Here is an 11,997-nt window from a genome sequence, read left to right on the forward strand (position 1 = left end):
GTTATAGCTGACAGGGCACCTTTTTTTTTTTGTTTTAGCTTTTCACTTCCTTTTTAAAGAAAGCGAAAAGTTACACCCTTTCCAGTGTGCTTTTGTATCGTTTTATCAGTGTGCTGGAAAATGAAAACTGACACGGGCTGAGTAACATGTGGGCCACGTGTCTAAGCTGCTGTTTATATGAATGCAGCGAAGCTATCCTTGAACATTCTGCGCATGGAAGCTTGCTTGTTGTGCGATGTGTTTGTTTTTTTCTCTTTACAATGGAAAATCAAGAGTTTCCGCATGGGACACTCACTGCCGTTCCCAAGAACTACGTTCAACCGGTGCAAAGTGTTCTTATTAATTTAAATCCCTACGTGATAGTCCCGTCCCAGGGCGTCAACGAATTCAACTTCTTCGTTGGTGTTACCACCCAACCCCGGAGTGGGAAGTGTTCTGCCTCTTCTCTGTACAGATGACGGCAAACCTATGTTCGCTAGCCTGGAACCACCCACGTGGCATTGGGAGACAAAAAGGTCTATAACGCCTTTTCCCACGCGATAAATGTCGGTCTTACGGACAAATAGTACATATTCTTTCGAGCATTAGCAGCACCACCAACATCAGCAGCAGCAGTATCTTTATCTAGTAGTATATATCACACATACATTCAGGCAAGCACATTTTGCACTCTTCAATTTTGAAGCAAAAGGTGGAAATAGATAGAACGCGGATGAACAGATATGCGGGCATACGCGAAAAGAAAACATCTCACCTTTGAGAAAAACATGTCTACCCTGACGCCTGCCACTCCTTTAAACGTATACATTGCACTGGGTGACCTTCTGTGCCATCAGATACGTGCAATTTTACAAAATCAGTAAGACAAAGGAGGTGCACTTGCACTTGAAACGATTCTTTCATTCTTTAGGATTAAGCTTTTGTTGCTTGCTGTTGCCGGTTCAGGGATAGGAGTAGCATTTCCTTTCATGCTACAAAGTACCAAGCAATGCATTCAGATTGCGAAGAACAGTAACATGGTGTTCAATTCCGACTCTTCAAACCGGTGCAACATCCAACAGTGCACGAAAGGAAATGAAGCCTCACCTCAAGCCTTGCAGCAATTCGCTTTGGAACGTTAATTTGATTCAAGCACCCCTACACGATCCATTGTAAAAGCGATCCGTAGACCTTAGGCGAGTGCACACCAGGCGGACCCATTGGAGGCAAACAAACAAGTGTGTGACTTCCACGACACACGCTCCAAAGACGGCAAATCGTGCTACCACCGTGCCAAACGCAAACGGGGAGAGTAACTGCATGCCTCATTCGATATCCTTTCCGGTTGAAAGCACGAGGTGTTGAATACGACAGATAAATAATTGGAATTTTTACACTCTTCCTGACATACAAACGCGTGTGTGTGAATACACGTGCGGCCGGGCCCGTTCAAGGCATGTCAGAGTGCGCAAAGGCATGTCCTACCCCTTACAGAAATAGGAACCAGGGGCAGGAATGTTTCTCTAGCCGACCGAAAAATAAAAACGAGCACCCATGAAAAGAAAACACGATTCCCATGTCCGTCGACATGTCACCGCCGGCTTCAACTGTCTTCTGGCAGACGCATCCTTACATCTTTTGTCACTCGACGAGAGCCACTCTGAGGGTCCCCGGGATGACTGGCGCACACCGTCCTAAATCGCGTGCTTGTTGTCAGTGCATGTTTCCTGTCAGTTTCACTCGTTCAGGCTGCTTTGAAAGCTCCAAAAGAAGTACCGGTGGTTATGGAATCAGGATATTTTTTTTCTTTGCTGTAGCTGTCCCTCTTTCTCCTTACCTCTTTTTTCTTCGGGTGCATATATCGTACAACCCGTATGATGTACCATGTGGGATGCGCGCTTGAGTAATAACAACGTGCTCCTTTGCCGTGCCTTTTCCGGTTAACCCTTGCCGCATGCCATTTTCCAGCGATAGCAGCAACGCCAAACGCAACAAGACCACGCCTGGGTCCTGGGTCGTTTTTGCTCGTTATCTTTCCGGCGAACAATATGTTACGCTCGCGCCTTTGCCACTTTGGGTATGGGCGCAACGAGCAAAGCGTAAACCATGCGACGAAAAAGCAGTTTAAAACCATTGGCTTCCTCCATTGGCTCGGTAGGGCACATTCCGCGTCACCGCCATACCACCATCAATATGGCCGCCGACCTTATGACTGACGGCGTGCAATGACTTTAGAGAGGCACCCATCCCGGGGAGGCACAATATAAAAAAAAAACTACCGCAACAGCTCTGGTTGCCACCTTTGTGGTGATACTTTTTGAACGTTTGCAATAAATCTTACATTAAAACGATCGCACACGAGGCAAAAAGAACGAGAGGGGCGCGGGAGGGAGGAAAAAAACAGCCAACAACACAGAAATAGAAACGCTATACAAATCTCGGGACAATCGCAAACCCATCGCCTCAAATTGCCATTACCAGCCAGCCGAGCGAAGTAAGGTGAACGGCGGTCGGTGCGCGAGACAGACACACTCGAATGGATCGAAATGGATCGGATGGCTCGATCATGCCGTGCCCGTACCGCCTTACAATGCCGGAAGATAACCATTTTTCATGTAACACGCCATCCGGCTATATATTGGCGCAGGCAAGCGGACGGCTAGCAGAAGAGCCATTAAGCGGCATCTGGGGGACCGGTTGCCATTGCGGTTTGAATTGCGTTCAATTTTTCTTTTACACCGCACCGAACCGGGCACGTGTGTAGCGCTAGCGTCTTCAAGTGTACCCGGAAGTCAAAAGTGTGGTTCGGTATCGTTTACGACTGGCGGGGAAAAGGTTTGCAGGCGGCATAATGGTGAGCACGAAAGATTTGTCATTTCGCGATCGTTTAGCTTCTTTGTTGTACGTGCTTGGCAGCTACGCATTGATTGAACCTGGCGTCATTTGTAGTATATAGTTTGGCGTCAGTTGCGCTCTGTATTCCAAAACAAATTGCGTAGTCACTCGATGGAGGTGCACATGAGGTGAGTTGCTTTTAGAGCCAAAAAGACATTCGTAACTTCATCCATAAATTTTTCCCGTAATTCTGCAGATTCTATCCTTTCACAACAGCTCACTTTCGATACATTAGAAACAATTTTGTTTGAATGGATATGAATAGATTAGTGACTTATACATTAATTCCATGTCTACTAGTGCTGGTTGCGGAGTGCATCAAGTGCATCAAAATCAACTGCTCCAGTTCCATCAAAATGTCGAGGTAGCGTGACTTTATGTTTGGATACTGTGACTTATTGTTCAGTCCCTATGTTCCATATAATGATGAGTTTCCACTTATCATAAAGATAGCTTCAGTTATAAGTACAGAAGTTAATCGTTATAATTTTGAAATATTGATTTCCAATTTATACATACATTTTGGCAGCTTGTCAAAAGGTTGCAGAGAAGTTTCGGGCAAAATCCAAAACAACATGTTCGACGTTCACATAACGCACAAATGTACGTAATGTCGTGCAAATGAAACCAAAAAACGTGCATAATTAACTACGAATGTGCAGCTATATTGAACAGCTCTTATTTGTATTTGAGTGTTCGACTTTTCCTTTGTGAGTAAATCCGGTTGCTGTCGATCCAATAAAAAAATGTGCCTTTATCAGGAAATCGCTTTCTCAAAGTTGGAAGGACTCATCTGCTTCGCTGATTTATTTCATATGAATGTTACATCAGGAAATTCAATAAGGGTATAAATTCCCTACAAACTATACGCTAAACGATGAAAGAATTGGTATTTTCATTTTTAAAGCGCAAAAGAGAACTTAACTTGCTTTAAAAATATAAACCGTAAACATGTTGAAATAGTAAGCACACACAAAAATTTAATTTAATTCGTTTAATCGATTGCTTATAATCAAATACGAAACGCCAAACAATCTCTGCAACATTAACTGACAAACAAACAAGAATACGTAAACCACGAGCATTTAAGACACAATACAAATATTTTACATTTTTTTGTCTCTGTTAGCTCTCTGTTTGTATGTCTGTCCAGTTCAGTGTTCTTTATGCATTCTCTCTATCTTCTACTCGCTGTATGTATGTATGTGTGTGAGTATCTGTACGCCTGGGTGTGTAACAGCCGTTTCTCTATTGCGTTTGGTTGTCGAGAGCGAAAAGTTTGTTGTCTACTCCACTATCGTCCTCGGTATCTGTCCTTTCCCCCTCGTCGTCCTTTTGCCGAACCGTTGCCGCAGCCGGCGCCGAACTAATGTTCTCCGTGTTAGTTCCTGCACCGAAGCACCTCACCCTGGAGCGGCAGCTAAACAAGAGTGTACTGATCGGCTGGTCGCAACCGGACCCACCGATGTGCAATCAGATCGAAAGCTTCCACGTGTACGTGGACGGTGTCCTCAAGGTGACGGTAAAGGCAACCGAGCGCACCCGCGCCTTGGTAGAAGGCGTAGATTCTAACCGAGTACGTATACACGCTAACAGCGTCCAGCGAGATGGTGTCGTAGTTGGAAGTTTGCTAACCTCAACTCTCTTGCCAACAGCCACATAGGATTAGTGTGCGTAGCGTGACGCAAAATCGGCGAACATCGCGCGATGCCGCCTGTACAATGATCATCGGCCGTGATACGGCACACTTAGGACCATCGGCTGTAAGGGCTACACACATTACCTGCTCCAGTGCCGTCATCTCCTGGCTACCGGCCAACTCCAACCATCAGCACGTCGTCTGCGTGAACAACGTGGAGGTCAGAACGGTGAAGCCTGGTGTCTATCGGCACACCATTACCGGTAAGTCGTGCCGTGCGCTAGATGACTAACCGATCGGCCACTGGAATTGATCCATCCACTTCCTCTGTCTATCCGTTTATCTTTTTCTCTCAGGGCTGGCCCCAAGCACACAGTATCGCGTCACAGTGCGTGCAAAGCATCTGCGAGCGTCGGGACAGCAACAGGCCCCTCCAGCAGGACCTCCGCCAGAGGAAGCGCCCGGAGCTTACACCGACTTCCGCACCCTAGCCAAAGGACTGCCAGATCCACCACAGGTAATGCTTGTTCGCCCTACATCGCACCATCGCACACCACAACGTTCGTTGCATTGACCTCGTCACTCTCTCTCTCTCTCTCTCTTTGTATCACCACATCTTTCGCGGGGGTTTCCTTCACACTGCCCACATTCTCGCTCTATGACTCTCTCTCTCTCTCTCTCTCTCTCTCTCTCTCTCTCTCTCTTTCTCTCTCTCTCTCTCTCTCTCTCTCTTTCTCGCTCTCTTTCGCTCTCTCTATACGCCTTTTCTTTTTTACTTCCAACGCGTGCTCCGCTTCCACTCAGGAGATCCAAGTCGAAGCTGGACCACAGGACGGTACGCTGCTCGTGACCTGGCAGCCGGTTACCCGTCCACCTTCGTCCGGCCCGGTGACCGGGTACGCCGTGTACGCCGACGGCAAAAAGGTGACCGACGTCGACTCGCCGACCGGCGACCATGCCCTCATCGATATCGGCAAGCTGGTCGGGCTGAACCCGCGTGCCGTCACCGTGCGGACCAAATCGCGTGACTCACAGTCGGCAGACAGCACACCGACGATGATACCAAGTAAATATGCTACACCACTCGACTCCCCGGGGTCCCGTGTTGCTTGTGTCTTTTGTTTCGCTGCCTTTCATAGGCCCTTGACCAGCACATCCACGAGCAAAGCGATGCATCGCTACAGTCGGCGTGCTGGTGAGGGGTTGAGGCTATCTGTTTTGATTTTTTAGTTTGTGTAGATGTGTGCGTGAATGGAATGAGTGTTGTTTACCCGGTAGTACACGATTTGTAGCACCGCTGTCTCTTCGGGGCAGCTCCTGAGAGCACACAAATCTCGGCACCGCATGCGAGATCAGAAGCAATGATTTGTTTTCTTCCGTTTGTTCCTAATTTCTCTTTAAGTTTTCCGTTTTAATTACACATTGGCTTTTCTTCCGAAGGGACTTACTCTGAGTTCCTTTTTAATCGCTATCTTTTCGTTTCTGTGTCTCCCGATGTGGTGCCGATGATCTCTATCCTGCCAAAAAGTGTCCTGAACTGTCTTTCCCAATCCCACTATCACCATGCCTTTCTACCACCACCACCACCACATCACACTCACATTCGTTTCTCATTGTCCTACCCAGTCTGCAAGTTGTTTTATTTTATGTTCACTGTACATAACAACGTAAGAAACATTATGTTAACCCCGTCCGGTGTCATTTCTTTTGTAAAATTGTTAATACAGATATCACGAAACAAAATAATAATAACATAAAAACAACACAGTCTGTCAGTGACGTTCTAGTTTGTCCTTGCTGGTAGCAATCGAAACTGTGTAATTGTTTCACATTCACAACACATATTTGTAATTTGTGTCTTCCATCCGGAAAAAAACACTACCCGTTGTTCTTTGTACAATGTGTAGATACATTTCCCAATGATAATAACAACACATGCAATAAAAAACAGAATTAAATGTGATACAAGTAAATGTGATGCAAATGGTATTTTGCATTATATTTTTTTAAATAATATTTTGAATAGTAAGCGATCAAATCCATAATAAAATAATACACCTGAGCACCCCTGCAAATCAAGATGATACTACTACAGCTAAACAAAGTACGTAAAAATAAGGCGCATTTGATGCAGAAGGCTGTGGTGGTTGTGGTTGGTCTACGCCACTGTGGTGGTTTATCAAAATAAAATCATCGGTGTGCAAACTAAAAAACGTCACAAACCTCACAAAAAATTCAACACAACGTCACCCCTGTCACATCTAGGTCACGGTCAGGGAATTAAATAATAGATAGAAGTTAAAAATAAATATTTTTAATTATGGGTGCGGATGAACAAGCTTTCGCTTCAGACGACGTACTGCTAAGCTAAGCAAGCATGAGGCTCTCTTGGTTTTGATACTCTCAGCTTTCTTTCCCTCTGAACCACACAAGCTTAAATGCAACATCTATTTTTAGAACATACAACCCGGTAGAGTAAACTTCCAAAACATGCATGTTGCCAACCCCCAAACACTTGCACTTGGATGCGTGCAAAAAAGCGTTTTACGCACACAGCCGAGCGAGGCACAAGGCAATAGCCGGTGCTTGTCAAACATCTAACTCTTGTTGTGGAAACACAAAGGTCGATTGTGTGAATCAGCTCCACCCGTTGATATGTCTTCGTGCCTTCCATCGCTAATTACGTCAGCAGTCGCCAGTGGTAGATGACAACATTTCTCTCGCTTATGAATTTCTCTCGCTATATTCAGCTAGACGAATACTTTTTGGACTGACTGTATAACTATCTCGTTTGGCTCACTCCTACCATAGTCATAGAGTTGTCGACAAGCAGTATGCTTTTACATGTCACTGGTATCGAACGCATTCCACTGTTGAGTGTGTAAGCTTGCAAAAAGTGTAGCCAAAAGTGATTGCATTTATAAACTTGTAAGTTTAATTTATACAACTCTTAAGAATAAAAAAGTGTGTTAATTAACTTGCGTATAAGTGCTGAGCACTGGAAGTAGACGTTTATTTCTTGAGTATTTTGTGTACGAATACCGTATGGCATGGTATTTACATTGATAGTGTTAACTGTGATGTTTCGTTCGAAATACAACGCACATTATCAGTTCTAAGCTAAATGTGTGAGTGCGTTGCATACTGTGATGTGTTCAGTGTACTTGCGAGCATTGGATTAGTCAGGCCGATAGACCTTATAAGGCAACATTCTGTTTGCGTTGAGTGTGGTGTACGTGTAAAAAAATAATAATAATAAAATACCGGCGGCGAACTTAAACTAATCAAACATCAAACATCATGAGACACCGGGTCTGATACGGATGTCCTTTACCAATGTTTAGCGAGCGATTCTGCGCATGAGCCTTTTGTTTTTAGCTTGTAAAATTGTCCATTAATCATATCGAATATTTTGAATTACTAATATACCAGAAAATCGATAAAAAAAAACGATAAATAGTTCCAAACTGTTCACTAACTGTAAAATTCACTGTCACAAACCTTTCACGCGTAGCAAATGGCTAGAACTTGCTCTTGCAAACACATAATGCTACCTATCCCATTTTTCTTCTCATCAACTTTCAACCTGCCTTGAAACAGTATCGTAACATGTCGTTCTATGTTTCAAGTTTGCTTTCCATTTTGTCTAGGACAGCATGTGTGCTAGCCTGTTGTAGTCACTGTCCGTAATGTATAAAAGTAAGCAGCAAACACCTTACCGTCCGAGCAGTGATGGTGAATCTGTATAAACAATGTGTTATTACCGTTTCAATTGCATACCATAATTTACAGAATTGTTCGTTTTTTCTTTCGTTTACTTTCTTGTTTTCCCTCCACTCACCGCGCTTCCCGTGATCCTTCTGCCCAAACTTCCCAACCTTGTCCGCCGTATCCGTCCTGTCCCGTCCTACCTCATAAATCCCTGCGTTCGTCTTACGCAACGTTCCCACAACCCGTAACCTAAAAATCAACAACGTCATTTTGCCACTCAAAACCAAAAAAAACCCATTCACGATCACCAAAACCAAAACCAAACCACAAAAACCACCAACTTACCAATACCAAAAAAATACCAAAACCAATCCAAAAACAAACAAAAATCTACCTTGTGTGCCGCTTCCACGTGTCCCACGCGTGTTCGATGATATTTGCAAAATTTCAAACTTATTGGCTTCGGATACCCTGAACCAAATACTGAAAATGGACTAAACTATTCATCATCATCACTACATCAACAACAACAACAACAACAACCACCACCACCATCCCTACTACCGACATCACAACAACAACAACTTCATCACCAACAACAACAACAACATCAACAACAACAACAACAACAACAACAACATCATCAACAACAACAATCGCAACACAATCAAGACCAAGTGCGTGCCGCCGCTAGGAACCGGAATCCAGGGGGTGCGATGCAACCACAACCGGGTGGCCACATGCGGAATCAGCGGATGATGAACAACCAGGTGATGGGCGGCATGAACAATCAGATGCAGCAGATGAATCCTAACCAGGTCATCGATCATGACGAAAATCTAAGCGATAAGGAGATCTACCCAGGATCAATGCACCAGCAGGTGAGTGAAACTGTGCGGAAAGCACTGCTATTTTGGGGGCTCGTGTTGCGGGCATGTGCGTGTATGTGTTTTACCGTTCTCTTCTGGTTGCGGGGTTCTTAAAGCGTCTACAAAGTGTGCAAAAAGTAATCTACATGGCCATACTTCATTTTTTAAACACAAAAATCATTCTCCATGCGTCTCGTGGTCTACGGTGAGGGTAAATAGGGTTTAAGATGTTGGCAATAGTTGTTCTCTTCACACACTGTTCACCACTTAGCGGGGCCGCCACTTTCGACCAAATGTGGCCATAGCTGTGTATGCGTTAGTCGGAAACAAAGGAACTATTTGATAATACTAGTATGTAGCATACTCCTGGCACACAATAATATCTGTCCTTCCGTTCACCCTTAACAACTCAACTCGATACACCCTCGAAACGACAAACAGTCACCTACCACCGCATCACGCCCGTACACACAGGAACGATCGCAGCGTGATTCCAATAGCAGCAGCATACCGGCGATCGAAATCACGAAAGACGCGGCCGGTGATACGTACGTTAGTGACGATAGCGAGTACCAAGATGGCGCCAGCAGTGGCGGCGGAAGTAGTCGTCGCCGCAGTGGCTCCCATGGGCCACCGCAGCAGCAACAGGTTAGAGCAAATACACCCAGTCTCTTTCTCTCTCTCTCTACTGCTACTACACCAACTGTCTTCACTGTCTCAGTATCTTTGTCTGTCACTCTGTAACTCCCATACACCATCTCTCTCTCTCTCACTCTCTTACTCTCTCTCTCCCTCTCTTTCTCTCTCTCTCTCTTTCTCTCGCACTGTCTCTTTATCTCTCTGTCTCATTGTAACCGTTGTACACTACTTTACATGCCAGTTGTTGCAATGACTTCTATGTTTGAACTTGCTACTCTAACACTGGTCATCTGCTCATTGTCGTATTACGTGCCTTTTACTGTTTAACGTCGACGCACATTTTTATTAGCTCTCTGTTTTAGATGAGAAAAGAATTCAAACCAGTTTTAAACCGTTAAATTCAGTCAAAGGCCCACGATTTACAATCATGTAACATACTGAGTCTGTTGTTCATAATCGACATATCGGCTCCAGCAATTCATTTTATTTTCCGCTCGCGTCTATATTGACGCAAAGTTAACGTTTCAACTAGTACGAATCCTTCAACCTGCAATTTTTGTACAGCAACTTCTACTTTTGTTCCTATTCAATGTACTATCTGTCATTTCGCCAATGACAACTCAACTTTCTCTAACTCTTTCGTTATTTTTGTGTGATTGTGTGTATATGTATATTTGGTGGTTGCTGTGCGGCTTTATACAGTAATCCTAACAAAACTTGTAAATATTACTGGGGCTATCGTTTTTTTTTCACCTCAATGATACTTTGACTTGGGAAAATTGTATAATGAATAATACCCTCAATCGTTCACAACACAGTACACAACATCGTCCAACCCCTGCCCCAACTACACAAACCCACATAATTAGCGCATGACCAAGTAGTTAACGTGAGCACGCTAAACCTGGGAGCAGCAGTTGTACGATTGAACTTCATCAGTGAACGTGCCTAATGTTGTCTGCGATTTCTATCGTTCCTGTACACTCTCTCCAAGCGCATTGTAACAAACTCAACCATCGCACACATCTCGGACCGCAGCGTTAGTGATTACTAGTATTAACACTACGCTGCAACACCAAGTCACCATTTGCTATACATCTTGTAAATAGCAGTTTATGTACGATGATCGCACATCCGCCAGAGTTCCATGCCACATAAAATGTTCTCTAGCTCTCCGAGACCTGTCCAATACAACCTCAATCCCCCCCCCCCCCCCCAGCAACTGCTTGATGTCAACTCGACTAGTGTCAAAATTGAGTAGTCCCCGTCATCGTATTTCTCTAACTGCCGTCACCTTCGCGATCACGTAGTAGCCAGTATATTCCACACGCAGCGGAATTGTGTTTTTCTCTTGGTTGTACTGAGTTTGGTTTTTTCATTTTTTTCATTCATCGCGCGAGAAAAACTTCTGTGATGCTGACTGCTTCTTGTTTGCTCTCCTCAGTTACGTGTGCCTTTGGTTTGGTTGATCCTTAATTTCAGTTTGCTCTGCGGTAATGGTATCTAACTAAGCCGATCGTTCTATGTGTGTTGTTGTCTGTGTATGCTTGCAATCGTTTGCAGCAATTAATGTTGTTATGGTACCGTTGAGCAACGAGCAGAATCATCCATCTTCCGTCTGTTCACGCGGTTGATCATTCTATTCGTATGTCGTCACGTTCGAAATGGTTAAAATGTGTAACATATTTCTCTTACTATTATCCCTAAATCTCACTTTCCTCTGAAACCCACACCTGTGCATTCGTGATGACTGCGGTGTTTAACAACAGGGCTATCGCAACCAGGGAATGGCCGGTAATCCAACCGGACGTCAGCAGAACCCGCAAGGGCAAAATCAACAGTACTACGGCAACGCGGGTCCGGGCCAGTCACAACAGGGCATGACCGGACAGCAGCAGCAACAGCAGCAACAACAGCAACAGCAAGCAGGCATGAATCGGAACCCTAACCAGCAACGGCCAATGAACCCGAACCAACCGATGCCCACCCAACAGCAGCAACAACAGCAACAGCAGCAGCAAAGAATGGCACAGGGTGGCGTAGGTTCGGGCCAGCAGATGACGCCCCAAAGTATGCAACCCTATCCACCGCACCTGATCGGAGCGTCCAAGAAGCCGCGGTACTTCCTCGCCCTGTTCGATTACGATCCCGCCACGATGAGCCCGAATCCGGATGCCTGTGAGGAGGAGCTGCCCTTTAACGAGGGTGACACGATCAAGGTAGGTACACGATCAACGGAGTGCTTCAAATGGCTGAGATGTTACT

At 45.0% G+C, this 11,997-nt stretch overlaps 1 protein-coding gene across 13 annotated transcripts in view; it reads left to right on the forward strand.

The window, feature by feature from the left end:
* LOC121589531 (RIMS-binding protein 2-like) overlaps nucleotides 1-11,997 on the forward strand; it is a 91,120-nt gene that overhangs the window by 59,264 nt on the left and 19,859 nt on the right. For 11 of the 13 annotated variants that reach the window (XM_041908523.1, XM_041908515.1, XM_041908514.1 and 8 more), the window contains 7 exons: nucleotides 4,260-4,450; nucleotides 4,530-4,776; nucleotides 4,870-5,030; nucleotides 5,318-5,579; nucleotides 8,897-9,105; nucleotides 9,535-9,741; nucleotides 11,502-11,951. In XM_041908523.1, the coding sequence (XP_041764457.1) occupies nucleotides 4,260-4,450; nucleotides 4,530-4,776; nucleotides 4,870-5,030; nucleotides 5,318-5,579; nucleotides 8,897-9,105; nucleotides 9,535-9,741; nucleotides 11,502-11,951 (1,727 nt within the window). The remainder of the gene's footprint in view (nucleotides 1-4,259; nucleotides 4,451-4,529; nucleotides 4,777-4,869; nucleotides 5,031-5,317; nucleotides 5,580-8,896; nucleotides 9,106-9,534; nucleotides 9,742-11,501; nucleotides 11,952-11,997) is intronic. The other 2 variants (XM_041908520.1, XM_041908522.1) reach the window with 2 other exon arrangements.

The sequence above is a fragment of the Anopheles merus genome, chromosome 2R, assembly GCF_017562075.2.
Source record: "Anopheles merus strain MAF chromosome 2R, AmerM5.1, whole genome shotgun sequence".
NCBI lineage: Eukaryota > Metazoa > Arthropoda > Insecta > Diptera > Culicidae > Anopheles > Anopheles merus.